Raw genomic sequence first — 24333 nt, 5'->3', positions numbered from 1 at the left:
AGCCCAGGGCCTCCCCCGTTATCAGCACCCCCCACCCCAACCAGAGTGGTCCACAGTTAGGACTGACGGACCTGCTGCATCAATACATCGCAATCCCTCAAGCCCGTGGCTTACGTTAGGGCTCACTCTGGATGTTGTACCTTCTATGTGTTTGGACAAATGTGTAATGACGTGTGCATCCTTATCCCATCATCATACAGAGTAGTTTCACTGCCCTAAAAACCCTCTGTGCTCTGCCTACTCTCATTTCCTTTTAACTTTACTTGGTTAAAAAGTTATGGTCCATAAATGCCCTCTGAGTATCATGAGCTTCACTAATTTTTACCAGAAATTGTAGTAATGTTCCTGAGAAATATTTTGTAATGCATACTTAATAATAAAAGGATTTCTCATTTATCTCTCTTAATATAAATGGAAATGGCTTAACTGTTTTTCTGTAGTCAAATTACTCTATTTTTAATGGAAATGTACTCATTTTCATGCATCTCTGACATTTTTTAATGTTACCGATTTAACGTATTGTTATCGCCTTACACCTTTTAGATACCATCTGAAATCTCAAAAACTGCTGGCTACCGACTCTTTCCCTTGAAAAGTTATAACATTTATGTATTTATTTTTTCTACATAGAAATTCCATCAATTCTATTGTTTTATTTCTCTTTTGCAACAAATTTAGTCTCGTGGTCTATGTATATAAATAAACATCTTAAAATTTTATTCCTCCTTATTTAAATATCAAATTTCGGGTCATCCTTTTTTGTTTGTTTTTAGAGCTCTACCACCTATAGGATGCAACTGAAATCCCTTCCCTATAGCATCCTTCTGTGTGGACAGGAAACACTACATAGCTTTATAGAGTGGTGCTACCCAAAGGTTATTATGCATAAAAATCACCTGGGGATCCTCTTGAAATGCAGATTATAACTCAGTAAGTCTGGGGTGGGGCATTTCTAACAAACTCACAGGAGATGCCAGTGCTTCTGATTCTGGGATTACGCTTTGAGCATCAAGGAATTAAGGTTTTTACTTTTCACATGTTCTTCTTCTTCTTTTTTTTTTTTTTTTACTTTTGTAGGAGGAGGTAATTAGGTTTGTTTATTTAATGGAGGTACTGAGGATTGAACCTGGGGCCTCGTTCGTGCTAAGCATGTACTTTACCACTGAGCTATACCCTCCCCCCTACATGTTCTATTTTAAGTTATACTTTCACCACGAGTTTTCATTGTCATTTTTCCCTTTAATGTTTCCCTGGAACTCCTTGAAGTAGTTAACATTTGTACAGTGGTTTATAATTTACTAAGCATTTTAGCACAAATCATCTTACTGCACATGGAGAACAGCCCTGTATTGTAGGGTGGCTCAGGGTCCTAACATTATGGATTTTGCTGGCCTGTCTGAGGTCACAGAGTTTGAAAGGCTAAGAAAGAGTGTTCCTCCTCTAGTTCTGTATCTTCTAGCTCTTCTCTGCTGATGTCAGTATCGCCCATTGCAGATGTAAAGAGAGCTCTTCTCCCTCCCATCCAAACCAAGTATTGGAACTGGATGCTAGCTGGTCACCTTCCCTACCTGAGCTGACCACTATGGCCAGAATATATTGTCAGGCCCGGGCTTCATAGCCATTGTGTTGCCCATTCATGGCAGGGGCGGGGGTGGTGGTGAGATGATTGGCAGCTTCTCTAGAGCCACATAGAGTGTGGGATGTCCACTTCCCCTTCCCCTTGTTCCCAGAGAAAGGGTGACGGGAGTATTGGGCAGAAAAAGAAACACCTGTCCACTCTGTTTGACCTTGTGGTTTCCAGCACACATATCTACCTGCATGCCTTTTTGAAAACTCCTTCTCTTAACCTAATACTATTGCTCTACAATTGCCTCTCTTCCAAAGGGGAGATAGTAAAAATTATACCCGGTTACTACACTGATCTCCAAGGTCAAGATCTCTGAGGAGTCTGTATTCTTCTCTATCGGGCTTAGGAATAATACCTCCTGGTTATATAATCGTGAGGCTGAGTCATATTTTTGCCCACTACCAATGTATAATGAAAGAAAAGTCATATCATCATAGTAATAATAAATAAATAAATAAACGAAACAAACAAACAAGTAAATCTCTTATTTTTAAAGTGCAAGCGACATTCTCTATTCAACAGTCAAGAGCATAAGATATATTTGCTGGACAGACTGGAGAGCAGGGGCTGGCGTGGCCTGAGTCCGCGGGTCGGTCAGTGCGCTTACCTCCAGGCCCTGCTCTCAGGAAGGGCCTTTCGCATCCAGGGTCCTCCATGGACATAACCGAGAGGGCCACTGGGGCCTGCCCTTCTGGGAGCTCTCTTGCTTCAGGTACCCATGTTCTGTTGGCACAATACGGGGCTCTGGCATTTGCTTTAGGGATGGCGCAATCACAGGGCCCCCAGGCTTAAACTTACTTGAAACTTAACTCACCTAAAACTTTCATTAGCTGCCAGTGGATCTGGTTCCTGGGAATCCTGTTAGCTAGTAACTAATAGCAGAAATCTTACCAAGCATTTGAATCTTGTTCCAGCCGTTGCTATTTCTGTCTTTTGGTAAGAGGAGTTGATTGAGGCTCAGCAAGTCTCCCTAATTTTGAAAACTAGTAGTGGTGGTAGGACAGTGCACATCTCTCCCTGGACAAGGATGTGTCCCAGTCAGCGATGCTTCATGATGAGGGAATTATTGCCCCTTGTATTTGGAAGAGACCTAGGGGTTCGAGCTGCACACATTATTTTCTTTAGCTCTTCCCATGAACATTATCTTCTGTGCTTTCCCAGTTCTTTGCCTTGGATTGAATTAGGTTTAGCTTGGGGCTGCAAATTCAACTTTTCCAGCTCAACAGGGAAACAAGTACCCAAATCTTCAAAGATCTCATAATCTCTGATTACAGGTGGAAAGACTTACCAAATGTGTATGTTCTTCCCTTTTACACTTTCAAATAGGACTGAACCAAAAGTTGAAGAAAATGGGCAAGACAGCTTATTTTTTAACTTTTGTTTTTCAAAATAACTACCTTAATGCTCTGTGGTCTAAGAACCAAGAGACACTAGTTGATAATTTAACCAGTTACTTGGCCATCACCAGTCAAGGATTACCACTTCTCAGCTATGGGTTAAAGGGTCACCAGTGCCCCAACTCTCCCTCTTGCTCATTGAAAACACATTTTATTTTTTTTTATTTATTTTTTATTAAAGTATAGTTGATTTACAATGTTGTGTTAGTTTCTGGTGTACAGCATAGTGATTCAGTTATACATACATATTTTCTTTTTCATATTGTTTTTCATTGTAGGTTATTACAAGATACTGAATGTAGTTCCCTGTGCTATACAGTATCTACTAACCCCAAACTCCTAATTTATCCCTTCTCCCCTCTTTCCCTTTTGGTAACCATAAATTTGTTTTCTCTGACTGTGAGTCTGTTTCTGTTTTGTAAATAAGTTCATTTGAATCATTTTTTAGATTCCACATATAAGGGACATGATATTTGCCTTTCACTGTGTGGCTTACTTAACATTTAGTAACTTAGTAACTAACACTTAGTGTTAATTTCTAGGTCCATCAATGTTGCTGCAAACGGCATTGTTTAATTCTTTTTTATGGCTGATTAGTATTCCCTTGTATATATACCAGAACTTCTTTATCTAGTCATCTGTCTGTGGACACTTAGGTTACTTCCATGTCTTGGCTATTGTAAATAGTGCTGCTGTGAACATTGGGGTGCATGTATCTTTTCAAATTAGAGTTGAAAACACATCTTAGAGTGTGTCACTTGCAATACCAACCTCAATCAAATTCAGCTGGGCAGAAGTCCAAGAAGGGAAACCCAAAAACAACAGATGTTCATGATAGCTATTCTCAAGTTCTTTGGTCTTTTGATGGTTATTGTTTGTTTTACTATCCATTTATTTTTGTAACTGTTAATTCTCTCCATTCCTCTCTTTTCTCCTGTATATTTCAGAGAAAGTTGTATCTTATAAAGTGTCATCAGTCTCCTTGCCTATTGAGAGTACCCTTGTCCTGTTAGTTTTCTTTGTCACTAATATATTGGATGTATAGACAAAGATGTGTCTTTAGAATCCAATGCCTGAATTCAAGTCCTGTTTGAATACCTGAGTGACTTTGGACAATCCTGGAGAACTCATTTAATTCCTCTTAATTTCCTTTCTCTAAAAAATGGTTGAATAATATATTTTATATCTTCCTTTCAGGTCCATTATAAGGATAGGTTCTGTTATAAGGAAGTTTATAAAGTGCAAGTGTTTCTAAAATTCCAGTTCTGTTACTAAAATAATTACATTGTTACTATATTATTACTATTATTATCTAGTTCTTACCTCCCTGAAATGCATACAGTGCTATTTCATCTCTTCCTGTAGCTCCGTCTGAAGACTCTTTTCCTTATAATTTTAAGATGCTGGATTTATTTGAACAGCTCTTCCTTACCCTATTCTGTCTTCTGCATTCATTCTTAGCCCTGGGCACTGACCTAGCTTTTCCTTCCTCACCTTTGTTATGACAGCCCCCTGGGCAGATTATAAAGATATACCTCTTTTCATCACTAAGGTTACAGACAATTTTCTGTTTACAAGAGGATGGTTTGGCCTGGTTTTCTTAACACTGAAAACATTTTCCTGACCACACACTAGGGTTGGGTGGTTTCTCAAGCCTCCTCAAGCATGTCCTCCCTGCCCCTTATACCAGCTGTCTCCTCCCCCTGTTTTTAAATGAAAAGAATTTGGCAAAGACTCCACACTGTTTGCTTCTTGCTGGACTCCCATTTCATCTTTGAAGTCCTGGACGCAAGTCCCAGACTTGTCTGCAACATTTCCTGGAATAACATCTTTTTAAATCAAATTACAATATCTTCTTTATCCACAGTCTGTCCCTGAAGGAAATACTAGCAATTTCCACCACTGGATAGCTGAGTGCAGTAAGAATGAAGTCTTCCCAGCATCCTTGATTCTTTTTCTCTTGATACAGTTCCCAGAGTAAATACTGTCTCTTAGTGAAAGCTTCTGGATGAGAATCTAGGTCTTAGGACTTCTGGACTAGACTTCTTTCTTATTCAGCACCATGGGCTAGTTTATATTTAAACATAAGTGAGAACTGAAGCCTTAATGAGCTGAGAGACATTTTGGTATGCCTAGGAAACAATGAGCAAGTTCATGGAAGTGCATACTCTTAAAAAATCTAAGGAAGATTTTGTGACCAAGCAGGTCATTCTACAACAAGAGATAAAATTAATTGTGTTTGGAGCAGCAATGATTTCCTTTTGGGTAGGGTTTCCCAGAGATTCTAAGAGGACATGGTGAAATGTCTGAGTGAGATGTCTTACCAGTGAAGTTTGGTCTGTCCTGGCACTAACTTCTCACTTGACTTGAGTTGTAGGAGGAACAGACGCCTTTGCATATCGCCTCCCGCCTGGGTAAGACAGAAATCGTTCAGCTGCTTCTACAGCATATGGCTCATCCAGATGCGGCCACTACAAATGGGTACACGCCACTGCACATCTCCGCCAGGGAGGGCCAGGTGGACGTGGCATCTGTCCTCCTGGAAGCAGGAGCAGCCCACTCCTTAGCTACGAAGGTAAGAAGAATGGCTTCACACTGACATGGACCAGGAGGAATCCTAGGTCAGGGTCCTCCTTCTCTATTACACAGAGATCAAGAAGGGTAGAGCCCCTTGAAGCCTCTGACTTACTTCCTTTTCTTTGAATTTTTTAGATTCATTTTCTAAATGACAAAGGGGATTGTGAGATTACATACAACATCTTCAGTAATGAGTGCTGGGTTCTATTCTTCTAACTAATGCCAGTGTTGTTTCTAGGGCAACTATCTAGTATTTTAACTAAGGTGATTTCCAAAAAGCAAGGGCTACTTTCTCTTGACTTTCCATTATAAAATCCGCAATATATTCCCAAGAGGGAAAAGTAAGATCCCCCAATACATTGAGCTGGTATTACTAATGAGGAAGAGAAAATTGCATTAGATTGGCAAGACTGTATTTGTTTTAAGAGTTTTAGTACCACCTAGAAGTTCGCTTTACTTAATCTTTGATTTTCCCAACCCTGGTATCAGCGGTCACACCCTTTCTGCTCTCTAAACTTTACCAGCTACACAGCATCTAAACGACTATGCTGGAGAATCACACTTTATTAGTTGTTTTGTCATCTAATAAAAAATATACGAAGAACATACATCTAACGAAGAACTTTACTTATTTTCAAAGTTTCATGTGAGGGCAGAGTAATTTTCCCTCCACTTGACACATTCTATTTGTGATCCACTATTTGTATGTGACTTAGAATAAAACATGAGCACATCTACTTAGAGCACAAGAAATTGGGCTGGTGCAGAAGAGCAGGAGGGTGAGACCCATTACAGTCGACAGCAAGCGAATTGTTCTCAGGACAAAATAATTCCCACAAATACAGCCGTGATTCAGATGATTAAAGAAACACTTTCAATTTTCTCATAATAAATAGGCATTAATACAGCATCTGAGGGAGAAGGAAGTTTGCAGGTGTAAACTGAAGGATGGCAATGACATGTGTCCTAGTGGTGGGAGCAGTCTGCTAACCGTTATGACTTACCTAGTTGCCTGCGGCTGTAAAATATGTTTTGGTGTAAGAAATTGGTAATTATTCAAATGCTGAAATCTGAAGGGCTGAAAGGATTTTGTAAGTCTCTCTTAAAAAAAAATCAGAAACTGAACGACAAAAATATAGGTGATCCTTAAACAACAATGAGGGTGTTAGGGGCTCCAACCCTTCACGCAGTTGAAAATTCTCTTATAACTTATAGTCGGCCCTCATAGCCACACTTCCCTGGGTTCCTCCATTTCCGTGGCTCCACATCCTTGGGTTCAATCACTTACAGACTGTGAAGTACTGTAGTATTTATAGTGGAAACAAAAATCCACATATAAGTGAACCTCCACAGTTCGAACCCGGTTTATTCCAGGGTCAGCTGTATAATAGCAATACCAATAATAGTAATAATTACCGAAGAGAGACCGAGTGATTGTCTCACCTGATGAAGGTGATAAATGAAATTCAGATAAGTCAAATACAGAAATAGAATAAAACATAGTCCCTGGTCTTCTAGAGATTTTTAGAATTTAAACTATATCTAAAGCAATAGTAAATTAGGACAGAGAAATGGAAGAAACTATTCAACAAAGCAGCTCAACAGTGGAACAGACTGGGGTTCTGAAGAGGAGTTGGCTCATCATCGTTAAAGCTGTTAAAGAGTTTATAAATATCAGAGGGTAAATGAAATCCTGATGAGATTAGCATAGGGGAGGAAGGAAGATGTGACTCAAGCGATGCTTTCCAACCTCTATTTTGTGATTCTACAGTAAAGAGTCTGTGTAGTTTCATCTAATAATAGTTTCTAAATTTACAAAGGGGCTGGATCACTATTCCAGCAGGACATTAAGGGTAAGGAGTTTATTTTTAATTCCTTACCATGTGGTTTGTCTCAAAGAACTCTACCTCATCCTAGGTGTCACCCCAGTCATTATGTGCATTGATTGGAGGGAGGAGAGCATTAACAACAAATGTTGGCTTAAATGGACTTCCAGTTCTTGTTCTACACTTGGGAAAAGCAGATTTACTCCCCTCCAAGGTCTTATTAGTACCTAATGTTAAGTAAGAAAGAGAGAGAGAGAGAGGGAGGGAGAGAGGGAGGGAAGAAGGAAGGAAGGAAGGAAAAAAAGGAAGACATCTTAGCTAAAAATAATTTTGTGTAGTGACACTGTGAAGAAGCAATATTGCTTCTTGAGGGCTATTCTGGATTCTGATGAGGGATTCAATTGTCTGGAATATAAGCGTATCTTAGACTACTTAACCCAGGCATATTTGCTGTGTGTGTTTTGCAGACCCTGATCAGCTTGAGACTCCCACCCCAACTGTAGGGCCAGAAAGGCATGTGGTTAGACTGTCTGGCCAAGAGGATGGATCTGAGATCATGGTGTAGGAACCATGCCATCCTTGAGATCTGAGTCCAGGGACTTGGCTGTATATGTAACACACTGCTCATAACAGTGACATCAGTTAGGCACACAACACACTGAATCTGTATGTATAAACTTGTGTAGGAGATCAGTCTTTAAAAAAGCTTTAAAGCTGTGTCTTTAAAATAGTCTGGTGTTAATCAGCTCAATGTCATGCCAGAACTAGAATGTATTTTACAAGAGGAATGGTATTATATACAGTGTGGATCTTCTGGGAAAAGTGGTAACAGTCAAGATGAGTCTGCTTTTTAATGATGAACACTTTTTGTTCTGCTGACCATTTATCTTGCAATTTCTGTAGAAAATGCAGATCAGCTTAATTACAAAGAATTGATTTTTCTTCTCATGGCTGCTGAAATTCTCTAAACCTTAAAGAAATTTGGAATTCAAGTATTATTAAAAATAAAAAAAATAGAAAAAAGAGAAGAATTGGACAGAAGTCAGATATTGTCACAATCCTATTATTTTTAGAGGCAAGAAAAAGGTTTTTTTTTTTTTTACTCATAAATCAGAGCCATTTTACTCACACTGGTGGCTTTTATAAATTCCACAAACCTATGAAGTCAAATTTCAGTCTCCAAAGCCCTCAAAATAAAACTTCTTTTGCTCAGTCGATCAAGCCAAACTCTTGCATGTTACATTTTATTCTTTATCCTACTCCTTTTTTATGGATAACAGATTTAATGCTTCCAACGTTTTTCCCAACTGGGAATCAACATAGTTTGCTTAATATGTGAACAAATAAAAAAGATTTTGTTTGGAGTCACAAGGATAAATACTGCATTTTACTTTTGTTCTTCACGTTTGCAGAAGGGTTTTACACCCCTGCATGTAGCAGCCAAGTACGGAAGCCTGGATGTAGCAAAACTTCTCTTGCAACGCCGTGCTGCCGCAGATTCTTCAGGGAAGGTAAAAGTTTTCAGTAATATGTTTGTTGTATAACTTGGTCAAGTTGGGAGCTTGGGAGATCTGTTTCAAGATATTTTTCTCACTCTTGTGAAAGGAATTTGAATATAACTGATTAAACAGCTTTGAGATAATGGAGGTGTCTGTCCGTGACCTGTCCACGTACTGATTCAGAAGGTGTTTAAAGCTGCCCCTCAAATGTGTGTTCTTGTCACAGCAGGGCCCGGAACTTCTCTGTATGAAGAAGAATCCCTGCAGTGTTACTGTAGTAATTGTTACATAGCATTTAGACTTTTATTTATGGTGGAATCAAGATGCCCTGTGCTGATTGTATGCTCATCGGATCATTTATAGTTTTAGTTAACGTTTCTAATATGAAATTCATTAGGTATCTATTTTGATTTTTTCCTATTGACTATATTAATTAATTAACACGGACTTAATATCAGTTTCCAAGTATCCTGGCAGCTTCAGGGCGACTAATGCTAATTGATTAATGCTGAAACTTAAAACACACCCTTTACAGAATGGCCTTACCCCGCTCCATGTTGCTGCTCATTATGACAACCAGAAGGTGGCGCTGCTGTTACTGGAAAAGGGTGCTTCCCCTCATGCCACTGCCAAGGTGAGGACCATAGAGAGAATTTATAGACAAGAGTGTGACTACTCCGACAGACTGTGGGAATTGTGTGTGTGTTTTTTTAAACGCTTGGTATTGATATACCTGCAACTAATTAGTTCTGGTAATAGTAGCTTTTGGTGGGGTTTTTTTTTGTTGTTGTTTTGTTTTTTTGTCACTTCTACCTGTTTCTTCCACAAAGCCTGTAAGATTTTTTAAGTCAGCCAATATTACAGGGATGTATCGAGGAACCAGTAAAGATGACACTTCAGATTTTGATTGCCAACACTCTGCTTTAGAGACAGCAGTATGAATTTTGAGAAGTGAAACGTAAGAAAGGCAGTTCAGGTTTTTCCTTCTCCTGTATAAAAAGAATGTTATGATACACTTACCCTTTTATTCATTCCTTCCTTCAGACCTCAGATTTTTCATTGTGCTATTTGAAAGACTCTGTTTCTTTGTTCTTTAATTGTTTCATTTGTGTGGGCTATAGCCTACATCCTTTTAAGTTCCTAGGCTAGGAATGTATTTTGGGGTTATATGTAGCACCAACTCATAAAACAGCTCCGAGACTTGAACCCTTGGACAGGGTGTTTCCCACCATTTGAGTTGCCCCTTTATTATGCTGAAAATATACATGAATGTCATATAACATATAAAGTGATTGTTACATCTTTTGTTTATTCATTCAACAAACATATTGAGAACATGTCAGAGTTTATTTAAAAAGAAAAAAATATTTATTGTGATGGGAAAATATTCATGCTGTATTAGATGACATAATAAAACAACTATTACCAATTATATGCCAAAAACTGCACCTAGTGCTGTAGTATATGCATATCTCACTTAATCTCATGTTTTACAGATACAAAAATGAGATTTAAATAGGTTAATTTGTAAGTCCAAAGTCACATGACTAATAATTGATAGAGCTTGAACTGACCTCAGACAATCTGACTTTAGAGCCAGCACTCTGAACACTAGGTCTACGGTGTTCCAAAGCAGTAGAGAAAGAATTATTTTTACTTCTACTGTATAAATATTTACATATATATTCACATGTCTATTTAAATTATACACACTCTACATATATAATAAAATGAAATGGTCTATGTAAAAGTGAATTCTGTATATACCAAGTGTTGTGTATATAAATAAGTTATATATAACAATTATATATAGAACTTTGTACCCATAACTACAGATACACTTATGTATCTATATCTACATAAATAGATAGATAGATAGATAGATACATAGATACATTTTTTGTTGGTACAAATATACAGCTTACAATAAAATAATTACACTGTCAAAAGAGGAGGACAAATTTTATAATCACACGTATCATTCTTATTTCTTTATAACCCTTTCTCTATAATCACATCAATTCTGCATTTGTTTTATGTCTTTTTTCGCACTATATTATGAACTATTTGAGGACAGTAATCATGTCGTTTTCATTTGCATATCTTGGAGGTGTCTCATACAATTTTATGTGGGTTCTCAATACATCTGAATAAAAGAATGAAGACTGAGCAACTATTTCAACGGAATGAAAAATCTGCTCATTGAATATGCCAGGATTTCTTTCATTAACTTTCCAGGCTGCCTATGTTGAACAAAGAGATGAAAGGCTTCATCAATACCCAACACAACACTTTATTTGAGCTCTTAAAATGTATAACAAAAGGATTGTAGTAAAATTAAAATGCATGTTCTCTCCCACAAGGGACTCTCAATCTACCAGGAAGAGAAGACCTAAATTATAAAATAATGTGTATGGTTTTTCTAAAGAGACAGATGTAGCCTTGATCTCTGGCCTCTATAGAGCATGGTCCTTACTTGTCAATGCACATGAACAGAGTCCAGATGGCTAGGTAAAGTACCCTCCACCCCACAGTCCACAGCAGGGTGGGGTCAGGAGGCTCCTCCAGTGTCTTCCACGCATCTGCCCCAGGCTGTCGGTAAGCATGAGTCCTTTAGCTCTGGGGCCACTCCAGGAAGCTTCCATTTGGTGGGACCTCACCCTTACCTACACTTTTGACTCTCTCTTCACTACAGTTTCCCACCCTACCCCCAACACATACAGTCCCTTGGACCCCAGAACCTCTTTGCTTCTTTCTGCCAGAGTCCAGAATCTTTTCTTAGTCTCCATTGAGTTTGATGTTGTTGTTGTTGCTATTTGGTTCCAAAACCTTTTGTTCCATGTGGAGTAAGATGATTTTTCAGACTTGCAGGTCAAGTACCTGCTGGACAGTTGGACCTCTTATCTTGCTAAAATTCTCACTCTCTTTGATCACCTTTTATGTTGTTTTGTTAAAACTCCCCTGTTCTCCTCTGCATGTCTCTGACTTTACCTAACCTCGTTAAGTTTACTGATACTTTGCTTAACCTTGGTAAAGCCTGTGCTGCAGGAATGAGGTGAGTTAGGGCTGCAGAAAACTCACTTTAGCAGAAAAAAATGTTTAAACTTCTAGGGTCTACAAAAATCTATGTGCCCTTTTATTTGGTAGAATCTGTGGTCCCAGTGTGATGTTCTAGAGCACATGGAGCATCAAGGACCTATGATCAGACACTGAAAAGACTTCTGAGAGCTGCTGTCAAGTTTTCTGAGCAGCCTAAAGAGAAATATCATTCATCTGAACTGAAAGATGCTGACTTTGACTTAGAGAGATGAAGACAGAATGGATAGATAATGGGACATCTGAGGATCAAGATTTCATGACAACACATAAGGACATTTACAGTCTCAAAACTGCTTTTTATTTTTGGTACACTTTGCAGTTAGACTTCAGGAAATAACAGAACCTAAAATTCTCCTTAGGGTCTCATGAGAAGCACTTGATCAATATGCTTGCTGTCTTTCCCCTCAGTATGTCACAGTGAATGGCAAAGCCACTGTTTTCAATTTCTTTCACACATTTTTCATAGAAAAGTCTACCAGACGATAAAGAAAAGGAAAGGAAACAATATAGGTTAGACTTAACACTTGCTCCAGAGTTTTGTTTGTTTGCTTTTTCTTGTAACTAAGTATGGGGTTTAAAGTTTGGGTCTTGTAAGCAAAATATGAGTTCCTCTGGTCCTCTCCACAAACTTGCACGTAAAGCCATTAGCTTCAGATTTCTGCTTTTGAGCCAGCAGTTTGTAGAGACAAGGGGGAGATGCAGGGTTTTAATTGACCACACAATTCATATAAGCTAATTTTGTTGTTTCATTTCTTTTTCACTAGGATGCAACCCCTTAAAGACAGAGATCAGGTCTTGTCCACCTTGGTATCCCCACCTAGCATACGTATGCTTAGTACTTACTAAATAGTGGTTGAATGAGTAAAAAGTACAATCCAACCAGAAGCATATTAGTAGGAGTGTTATAACAAGATCATAGAGGAGGGAGGGTATAGCTCAGTGGTAGAGTGTGTGCTTAGCATGCACAAGGTCCTGGGTTCAATCCTCAGTACCTCCGTTAAAAAAAAAAAACAAACCTAATTGCCTCCCCCATGAAAAACCAAACAAAAATAAATTAATTAATTTAAAAAACCAAGATCATATAAATAATTCCATTTTATTCTGTGCAACTAAAACCATATCTGAAGTAGAGCATTCAGTTCTAGGCAGCACAATTCAAGAGCTATATTGACAAACTAGAATCAGTCTAGAACAGGTCGTCCTTAATGGAGAGAGGTCCAGAAATGGAGCTTCTGTCAGGAATAGTTGAAAGAATGGGAAATTTAGCCTGGAAAAGGGAAGACTAAAGGGATCTATGAAATCCATCTCCAGGTATTTAAAGGACAGTCATGTAGAAAAGGAACCTGGCTTATTGCTTCTGAGGAGCAGCATTATGAGGGGGAGATTTCAAGCTTTGGGGCATTGTGTCTGTGTCTGTCTTCCAGGGAAGTAGCATGGGATGCCTTGTGACATGGGTTTCAAGGATTTGGGTGTTGTTGGACGGAAACTTATGATGGGCAAGAATTTGAATTTACTATAAACTCACTTTGAATGTTCCTACTGATTAGAGACTCTTATTTCCTTCAGACATTTATCAGGGCAATTGTTAAACTTCCAATATATGTATGTGATATTATTATTATTATTTTTTAGAATGGCTATACTCCTTTACATATTGCTGCCAAGAAGAATCAAATGCAGATAGCTTCCACACTCCTAAACTATGGCGCAGAGACGAACATTGTGACAAAACAAGGAGTCACTCCACTGCATCTAGCCTCACAAGAGGGGCACACAGATATGGTCACCTTGCTTCTGGACAAGGGAGCCAATATCCACATGTCAACCAAGGTATTCTGGTTTTGACTCTTGCTTTAGTGAAGAGTCTTCTGGATGAATGTAAATAGAAACCAATCAAAGATAACTTGGGACAAAAAGGGGGTGTGTATTGAAAAGGAACAGAGATATCCTCTAGAATTCAAGGGTAGCAAAGGAGTCAAGCCCCATGAGGGACTGGAAAACCACAAGGAAACAAGAAGTGAGGCTCACAGGCCCAGCCATAGGGCTGCATGTTTGCATCTTGACTTTTCCCTGCAAGTCAGTTACATTTACCTCCCTCTGTGGATCTGCTTCCTCTGCTTCTCTGGGTATGTGAACAAAGAGGCTGCCCCATGGCTCCCAAGAGTTAACATCACTGCAGTTCAAGCAGTCAGGCCAGATTGCTGTAGTACCTGCTGGTCCTAATTCCAAATTCCAGAGAGGGAGAGATGTGGCAGCCTCATCTGGGGTCCAGGTCAAACTAGTGCTTCTGAGCTGCTGGTCATTTTTCAGCTGGGCACTGGGGCGCGGGGGCAGTAAACATAGATTTCTGAGCCAGCCTCAGCCTAGCCTGGGTGATGGTGGTGGTGGTCAGAGAATCAGTGTTTTTAATAAAGCACCTCTTTCATTTAAGCCTTGCTCAAGAGAATAGCCTTTGTGGGTAAGAATATTAATCGTAATAGAATAATAGGGATATACCAAAAAAAGATACTATTCAAATATGAAAATATTTAGATTTTTATAAGTATGTGTCAGTCTCTCTCCATATATATCTATAGCCTTATCTATCATCTATCTATTTATCTATCTATCTATCCATCCATCCATCCATCCATCCATCCATCTGGTTTATATCTATCTTACACTTCTGTATACTCCACTGGAGCCAGCTGCTGGGAAACAAAAAACTGGAGCATGTATTTATAAGTTAGTTCATCATTTACATAACTTAATCCTTTTTTGTAGCACATGGCGTGGGTTTAGTGAAAATTAAGTTTCTTAGGATTTTCTGCAAATACACAAATAAGATGTTTTCCACATCTCCTATTGAGTTAATTGGTACTTTTGGAGACTCGATTGTAAATTAGTCTTAATAACATTTGTAAATAGGTTATGTAGTATATGTCCTTTAGGAAAGCTGTGAGGAAGACAGGCTGTCTTGAATGCCTCTGGAGTGCTGTTCTGCGGCTCTGTCACTCAGAAGTGTTCCAGTTCCTCCCGTGCCCTGACGCACTTCTCTCTTCTCTATCAGAAGTCCTCACAGATCCTTTTTTAAAGTATGATGAGATTGATTATAGGCTTAGCCCTCCAAAAGATATTTGCATTTTAACAAGAATGAATATGACGAAGCCTTATGGCAACGTTCAGTATGTCAGACAGGCAGTCATTCAAGTCTGGGGCATGGATTTCCTTGTGGTCATTAAAGTCATGCCATTCAGGTGGTCTTTTACCCTGTTGGGAGTCTTCTTACCATGAAATCAACAGTAGAATATTTTACTTAACATCAATATACAAATGGATCGTGTAAGTGTTTACTGTCCATTAAAAACAAATCTTCCTTCAAAATAAACACAAGAAATCCATAAACAAATCAAGCAAGAGTTTGAGTAGAATGGAAATTCTTGACAGTTCGTGAACTGATCATGCAATGCTTCTGATTGTATAATTTTTAATTCATTAAAATGGTACGTACATATATGGAATCAGTTCACCATGTTCTCCCCAATGGTATTTTTCTAAATGTATTACTTCCTTTGAGAGAGTTTTAGCAGTCAGTCAGCAAATACTTAATGAGTATTTTTGAATTGCACACTCAGCAGTAGAAAAAAATAATCAGTTTGGAACACAAGAGTTTATATTATCTTTATAAAAATGATTTCAACATTGGATGGTGTCCTAAGAATAAAGGCATGATGCATTTGTCACTAGAGTAAAACTTTAGTATGTTAATACTATATTATGTTAAGTTATATCTAAATAACAATATAATATGTAAAAATACCAGCTTGAATTTGGTTGGTATTTATAATTATAAATTATGATAACAAATAAATAAATTATATATAAAATAAATAAATTTATAATTATAAGATAATGCAACTGTGGAAGTATCTCTGGTAATAAGCAAATCGATAATAAATTTTCCCATTGCATTTGTAAAGTACATACATTGTTTTTCTATTTAAGACTAACTGAAATCATTCATTTCATATTCTCCAAATGGTTATTTCTCAGTAAGAACTATAATATAGAAATGATGTTACAATCCTTATCTAACCACCATGTAATAATAAAATAGAACCAGTTGTAGAATCCACCAGCACATCTTAGGAAATTAATTACTTTTTTTGAAAAGAACTCCTTCAACATCTTCTATTTGTTTTGAATTATTAGGAAGGTTTACATAGCTTAATTTAGGTATGCATGTTTACCATAATAAACTGTAGAGGATTTTCATACTGGTTGTTAGTTTGCAATCTTTTATTGTAGAAAATCCATTCTGCAAATAGAGTAGAAAATGGCACATATATTTGAAATGCCATTAAAGATGCCTTTGAGATATTTGATGATCACTTAGTTTAATGATCACTTCAGTAACACTTTTAAAAGATCAGAATCTCTGAGGAGAAGTATTTTTGTGTTCTCTATTTTAATATGGAGAAAATCAAGATGAAGAATAATCTTCTGTTTTGTCCTAATATTCATACTGTTTATACTTTGGGACTGTATACTATTTGTTTAGAAGTTATGACATTTTAATGCAAAAGGGTATATCTTCCATCTCATCCTCATGGTTTATGAAACTCAAAGCTGAATTCAGCCAGAACTATGTGGATTAAAAAGCCTCAGGCTCTTAAGTATAAAGCCTTTTCTCTAGTTGGAGATTTTTTTTTTCTCTGTAGATATCACTTAGATTTTTTTAAAGGTCGGAGAACTTGTCAGTCTCTAGAAGTAACACCATGGCTAGAGATCATGAATTTTGAAGAATGTGGTTTAGCTTTCTCAACCTAGCCTGCTGCAGGAGAGCAGGCCTGCAAAGCCGTGGTCAAGAGGTCTGGTCTGTTTTAGTTGGATATAAATTGGTGGAGTGGGGGTGCCGACTCAGAGCACAAGTAAGGTTCCTCAGTATAGAGCTGCAGGATGTACAGGAAGAGGGCAAATATACGAGGTATTTGAACAACAGTAGCAGGAGAGAAACACATGTTATGGATAGTCTGTTAGTTAGAATATAAGCTCTGTGAGGGCAGAAGCTTTGGTTCACTGATATAGTCAAGTGCCCAGAATACTTCCTGGCATATGAAAGGTACTCAAGAAACACCTTCTACACATACAAATGATTTAGATTTTAAAGCTACTCTTTAAATTTCAGTTTCGCTTGATGGAAGATACTTACACATGTAGTGAGGCTGCTAGATTGTGGCACTGACTAAATAAACCACTTTCCCCCTCCTTTCTCATGTTTTTATCTTTTACTAATTCTTGACTATACTTTAATTGCATATTCAATTAATCAAAATAATTACTTGATGGATATATGGCAGGAAATTTACATAAAACTGGTCAATTTATGATGCTCTATATAAATGATGGGGTTATTTTTTATTTAGCACAGAGAGGAACCCCCAACATAGTATACTATCTTCGGGTGCTGGAGAAAATTATTGTGAACTCATTTCCTGTAACTCTGGACTTTTTTATATTGATATGATATTTTATTGATGAAAATATGGATTGTTGCCATGGTTATCAAGTAGAGGTAGTAATTGGCTGATCAACTATTTGAGTAAATAAATAGATTCAGCAGGAGGCACAGATGGGTTTGAAATGAATATTATTTGCAAGCTTATTAGCTGAGTTATTTTAAAGTCTTACATCATGAGTACCCAATATAGAAAATGTAATTTGCAGAAAGTGTTGATTAACTTCGAGAGTATGTCTTGGATAGGAAGTCATATTAACTTGGAGGGTTTGTCTTTATATATCAGAAGATGCAGTTCCTGGGGAGAGGCTATGAATTTTCCAGGAGTTTTTCAAGACGTGACATTACAGATGATGCAGTGTATCTTCTTCAACTGTACCCCTTTGCTTCCCTTCTCTCTACAGAGTGGACTCACATCCTTACACCTTGCTGCCCAGGAAGATAAAGTGAATGTTGCTGATATTCTCACCAAGCATGGGGCTGACCAGGATGCTCACACAAAGGTAGGGCAAGTCACTGTCAGTATTGTGACAGGTTCTGACTCGGATGATTCCCAGTAGCCCCCATTTAGGTCACCCCTAGTCTAAGCTCCATCCGCACCTCGAAATCCCATTCTGAATTATTTATGACTCTCTCCTGCTCACAAATCTATAATGCTTCTCCATTTTTGCTCGAATTAAGTCCAAATGGATAGCAATAGTAGGACTCTTTACAAAAAGATACCAGTTTTGCAGACCTCTCTCTCCCTCATCACTTCAGCTAGTGGGGATGACTTGCTGTTCCCATCCTGTGCTTGCCTCCTCCATGCCCTTGGTTGTGAAATGCAGTGCCGTGAAGTTCTATGAGCTCACTATGGCAACATTTTTTCATGCATTTCCTCTGGGTCCTCCTGTCAGACTCAATCTCTCACCCCTGTTTTCAGATCCTATTATCCGTCTCTCTCTTAGCTCTTTGTCAGATTAAGTGGACACACATGTCTCCCTTCCTGTGTTAAGTTCCTGTGTTCAGGGATCTGTCCCTATTCATATTTATATCCACAGAACGCATGTATCATTTGCCAAGTAATATTTGTACCATCAAATAGAATTTCTACCCAACCTACCATAACCGAAGCTCTCCCTAATCCCCCATCCCTTGAGTATTTACCACTACAGTAGTTATTTATTTGTTTATTATTATTATTTATAGCTTGGTTACACTCCTTTAATCGTGGCCTGTCACTATGGAAATGTGAAAATGGTCAACTTTCTTCTGAAGCAGGGAGCAAATGTCAATGCAAAAACCAAGGTAAAATACTTGTACTCATTTTTATTTTCTATATGCAAATGGTTCAGCCGTATGACACTTCACTAGCTCACCATAGCTACAAATGTATTTTCCTTTTAGTTCTTCTAAAGCGATTTTGAGTAAGTGATGTATTGTTGCACAGTTGTTTGGACTTTTCATCCTAATGACTTTTGACAGCCATGTAGGTTAGCTTCAGAACGACTTCTGTGGTAAAGTTCCAGTAGCTGACATGGATTTAACAGTTTACTGCAGGGTATGATAGTTGCCTAGTTAGAACATCTTGATGTTCTGCCCAATTTCCTTTACATTGTTTCCAGGCCTTGGCCCCCCTCATTGCCCAATCTTCAGTACAGGCAGTGTGCCTTTCAGTTTTAATAAACCCTGTCGTATTTGGAATATCACATGGTCATGCTCAGTGAGGCAATAATACGTAAGGCCTGGGTTGGAAGTTTTCAAGGATAATGCAGAGCTGACTTAATCCCAAGTGTTTTTCCCAGTGGTGTCTGAAGGGTCCCATTCAGCAAAGCAAGATGGGAACATAACATCACACTTCAGTACATTCAAATTATTTCAAGAGGAAGACAAATGTGTGAAATAACGGCTGTTACTAGTATAACTTTTGCAGCTCCAATTTTCTTGGTCCAAAAAGTATGTAATTGCATTTTTTAAAGTTTATATATCAGAAATCTCTAATTGCAGCTATGTGAGTAGGCTCAAGTAAACTAGTGTGAGCACATTCAGGAGTTTTCAAAGTCATCATTAAAGATGCCACTCATTAGAAGCAGAAGAAGTTTTGAAGGTCAGTCTTTTTATATCCACTTCAAAGCAGAGACAAAAGCACGTCTGTACATAAGTGTATGTGTAGGTGAATTAAAAAATAAAATTATTTTAAAATGATAAATAACACTATTAATATTTCAGAATCAGAACTTCTAATCCAACTCTAACATGATAGATATTGCCAAGTTGCTGACTAATTCTTGAGTTCTTGTGCATTTGTACTTTGAGACTTATTGAAAAGCTCCAAATATGAATTCTCAGGCATTCACATGTAATAGGATTTCTGTTGGGTCAGTTCACATATAAGCACTGCAGGAAAGATTTTCTCGTTGGAATCCAGGTATTCTCCTGAAAGGCATAAATGCAACAATGCAATGAGATTTGGGCAGAACTTGAAAACCTTTACCATATTTGTTTTGTTAAGTGTTTGTTGAACTGGCTATAACATTTAGAAGCCAGACATATTGTCTAGATAACATCATTTGCCTCCCTGGAGTTTGATCTGCATTCAAGTGGGCATTTGGTTGAGAGAAAAATCTCATCTTAACTTCCAGAGTTTTTAAAAAGTGAACTTTCTAGATTTTACTTGCTTTTGGAAACAAATACATCTTTTTATGTATCTGCAGGGGAGTGGATAGATAGATACCCAAAGGATTTCATTTAATAAACACTTCATAATTTTATGTAGAATGACATTTTTGGAGAAGGAATTATGTTTTCTTCCTCACGCCTCATATGTAACCATAGTTACTAAAAATTGTTTTGTTGCTATGAAAATATAAACATATGTAATTCCTTTACTCCTTAAACATCCATCACTTGGTATGAAAATTTGGAAAAGTTTATAAAACTTCAGTATACTATTTATAAACACAATGGAAAGGAAGAGTTTTTCAGGAAAAGAAATATCGCATACTTGATGCTCCTCAAATATCCATGGATTACCCGATTTGAGAGCAGAGTCCCTGTAGGAGTGATACATATCTCAGAGTCCCTGTAGGGGATTTATAGCTCCAGGTTTCCTGAGGTCATTCCATTGCAGGGATGTGTATCAGACATGGCAGAGCTGATGCTATTCCAGCCTGAGGGACAGTCAGACAGATAGATAGTCACACACGTGGTACATCCCCATAGATGGAAAAGCCATAGTGACAGCTTAGAGGGAATCATATGGCAACCTGAGCCTTGTTAAAAAAAAAATTCAACTAGGTAAATTTTTAAAATCTAATTGGCTTTATTGAAAGATTCATGAATTGGGCAGCATTTGTCAAGTGAATAGAGGGGAGCTCCAAAGGACTACAGAAAGGGAAAGGTTTTTAAAGGCAGGACAAGAAAGTCCTAAACAAAAAAGAGTAAGGCTTAGGTAGCCTACCTCTTGGGGGTGAAAGTGGGCTGTGTGGCAGATTAACTCACCTTTTGGGGAATGGAGGGGGCCCATGTGACAGATTACCTCCTTGGTGCTGACCAGAAAATACCAGACTGACCCATTAAGACTGCATTTCTGGGGAAAGCTTCAGCTAGCTTAGGTACTAAGCCCCAGTTTGGTGGTGTGGCCTAGCATAAGCGACTCCATTTTGGGCCTGTGGTTTTATGTTTAACAAGTTCCTCCTTTTGATCAGACTCTCAGCTTAACTGAGATGTGACCAATATTTAAGCCATCAGCCCCACTCTCTGCTACTTCTCTGAAGTTCTCATGGTTTTTGTTGTCCCTTTGGTATCCATAAGTTGTGATGTTTCTTCTGCCCATGTGATATTCACAGATCACAGCCTCAGGTTTACAGTCTTTAAGTTGGTCATTCTCTTTGTTCCTTTTCTAATGGAAAATGTTCCATTCTTAGGGAGATCATATGCTTTGTGGCAAGTGGCTATGAACACATATTTAAAGCTTTCGGTGGGGGGGACGTGGGGGTATAGTTCAGGGGAAGAGTGTGTGCTTAGCATATACAAGATCCTGGGTTCAATCTCTAGTACCTCCATAGAAAATAAGAAAATAACAAAAATAAATAAATAAAGCTTTTGAGAGAATACAATGCACCAAGGAGATTATTATGATTATTATAAGTAGGATAATTCTTCATTTCTGGAGTGCATTTCAGAGCCATGATGCCCAAGACTCAAACCAATCAAAATCAACCAAGTCAAAGACCTCATTGAAGGAGTCCAAGCGGCTTGCCCAGTGATCTGATGCAATTGTTTCAACTTCCCCAGAAGTGTTAATCCAGGTAGAGCAGATGGTGTTGGCCCCAGCACCCGGTCTTGCACAGCTAAAAGAAAATCAAGGGCTATCTTATGATCAAGAACAACTTTGGCCAGAATGTCTAAAGATCTTGTTGGGCAGCTATTATCTTAGCAATAGAATCTGCAGTATATTCAAGAGTTAAGGAAAGATTCCTCGTTAGCACTGACCCCTAACCAGGGAAGCAGGGTTCTGTCAAAGGGAGTTAATTTTGAGTCATGATTGCCTGTTGGTATTAAGGGTCTGTGGGCCACACAGGCAGTTGTATTCTGGTTATTCTCATCTTGTATCCCTTTCTTTACATAGAACCTGGGCACAGAGTTCCCCAAGTTTGGGGTGTTAACCAGAGACAGGGAAAAAGTCTGGGGGTTTCTAGCATCAAGGACAGATCAGAGTTTTTGATGATAAATCCAGCAGTCTGCAAGCTTACTCCTCTTAGCAGTGGCCTGGGAGATATGAATGGTAGCATTATCTTTCCTGGCCAAGGTAAGAGTAAAGGAAAAAAAAGGAGAAGAGAGGTTTTCATGTTTAGTTAAAGTGAAGTCATGATCTGGCATCTTGGGAAGAAGCAATCTCCCTTAATGTCAGCTACTTCTCTTCTTAGTCAGTTTGATTTGGAGGTCTCCAGCATTCGGATGGGACCAGATGTCAGGTGGCATCTTCTTTAACTTATAAATGTGTACCCAAGGCTCAAACTGTTGAAGTTTAGCTGCCATCTGAATAGTAAAGAAGATCTGGTATAGTCCCTTCCAAGGAGATTCAAAGGCAGTCTTTGTTTTCACCAATTCAGTTTTATGATCTTAAAAGTTATCAAAACCCCACACTTGTCAAAAAATTATTTTCTTGATTTATTCTGAAGATGAACCACTTTTGCTGGAAGACTTCTGCAAAGCATCAGAGTAAAACACTAACTCTTTGCAAATGACAAAAAAGACTTTAAAATGCCCGTTGTTAAAGATCTTGGAATTGACAAGGACATTTGGACACACAACATTTAAGATAAGAACTGGAATTATGACTAATACAATTATACCAGGACATATCAAACTTCTGGGATTTTCATAGAATTTATGAAATACTTACATACTTATATAAACACAACATAAAGAAGGCTTTCTATTATTTCTTACTTGACAATGCTTCCCATGTAATTTAACATATTGGTCATGAGGAGGCAGTGACACTAGATGTAAGGGAAAGATACTCTTACAAGTTTAAGGTGTGAATGGGCTACCCAGAACTTAGAGCCCAGGACACTTGGGTCTGAAATATATAGATGAAATTTTATCGGTAGTGAGGCAGGTTGATAATAAAAAAGTAGTCTGATGGTCATTGTCTATCACTATCTTCTCCATAGGATCTGAACCTAGAATGATAGTGAAGAAATTACTTAACCTTGCTATTTTCAGATTCATCATCTCTGAAATGAGGAGAAAATTCATTTATTCAATCAGTTTTTTTGTGGACTCATTTAGTCACCCATTACCTATAAAACACCTACTATGTACCAAATACACTCATTTGCAGAATGGTAGTAAAGATTAAAAGAGACAATAAATACAAGGTCCAATATCTGGCATAAAATTATGCTTAATACATGATCACTATTAATGTTTTGTTGTGTCTCCAAGGAGTCTAGTGCAATTTATTTAATTAATGTGCATTTGCAATTAACCTGTACCAAACCCACCACCCACTAAAGTTCTGAGCCAGACTGGCTTTCCACTAATCTTAACTGCAGTTCCTCACAAATCATGGATTACAGAACTTTCATCTGAGTGAACGTTTAGACCAGAATGTTGAAAAGAACCTACTTTTAGAAGACATTTATTGAAAGTGGGCCACCCAGCTTCCAATGAAACCTTCTATTAAGTGTGCTCGTCTTTGACTGAAGCCGTTCTCTGAAAGCAATATGAGATTTAGATTTACTTTCATTGACTTAGAATTCTTAAAGCTAGCCCAAAGGTTAATGAGAAGGGAAGTCACGATGAAAAAGTAGTGGTTTGTACGTTTTTCCCTAGGGAAGAAATCACTGTGATAATGCACTTTCTCATTATAAATCTTCTCCAGCAAACCCCTTTCCAATGCTCATGAAAATGCTACTTGGTGAAAATATAATAATGGTTATAATTTGGAGTCTGTTTATCTTGCTATTTCATCAGCCAGCCTCTTCTCTTTGATTAGCGGACCATAAGGTGTGAGGGCGTGTTTGCTGCCGAGAAATGGGTTGCTGGTATGCTGCTCGCCTAATAAACAGGCATCCCTGATTATTTGATTGTAAATAAGGCTAAGAAATTCAAAATGAAGGCTAACCTAGTTTTCCTTTTCCTTTGGCACATCGCTGCTCGGTCCCCGCCCCTGTGGCCCACAGAACGGCTACACGCCCTTGCACCAGGCCGCCCAGCAGGGCCACACGCACATCATCAACGTCCTGCTGCAGCACGGGGCCAAGCCCAACGCCACCACCGCGGTAAGGCGGGCGCCGGCCGCCCCTCCCACGCCGCTCCT

General features: G+C 38.3%; 1 protein-coding gene and 1 long non-coding RNA gene across 5 annotated transcripts in view; one reads left to right on the top strand and one right to left on the bottom strand.

The window, feature by feature from the left end:
* Positions 1 to 24333, top strand: part of ANK2 (ankyrin 2) — a 521075-nt gene that overhangs the window by 411385 nt on the left and 85357 nt on the right. For all 4 annotated transcript variants that reach the window (XM_072938390.1, XM_072938386.1, XM_031691199.2 and 1 more), the window contains 7 exons: positions 5402 to 5599; positions 8840 to 8938; positions 9462 to 9560; positions 13658 to 13855; positions 17927 to 18025; positions 18711 to 18809; positions 24197 to 24295. In XM_072938390.1, the coding sequence (XP_072794491.1) occupies positions 5402 to 5599; positions 8840 to 8938; positions 9462 to 9560; positions 13658 to 13855; positions 17927 to 18025; positions 18711 to 18809; positions 24197 to 24295 (891 nt within the window). The remainder of the gene's footprint in view (positions 1 to 5401; positions 5600 to 8839; positions 8939 to 9461; positions 9561 to 13657; positions 13856 to 17926; positions 18026 to 18710; positions 18810 to 24196; positions 24296 to 24333) is intronic.
* Positions 18816 to 20607, bottom strand: LOC140686038 (uncharacterized). The gene is made up of 2 exons (XR_012059464.1): positions 20535 to 20607; positions 18816 to 19937 (listed from the first exon to the last, which is right to left on the bottom strand). It is a non-coding gene; the product is annotated as an uncharacterized lncRNA (long non-coding RNA).

This window comes from Vicugna pacos, chromosome 2 (assembly GCF_048564905.1).
Source record: "Vicugna pacos chromosome 2, VicPac4, whole genome shotgun sequence".
Classification (NCBI taxonomy): domain Eukaryota; kingdom Metazoa; phylum Chordata; class Mammalia; order Artiodactyla; family Camelidae; genus Vicugna; species Vicugna pacos.
Note: the sequence above shows the minus strand (reverse complement) of the source record. Positions and strands in the feature narration are given on the sequence as shown.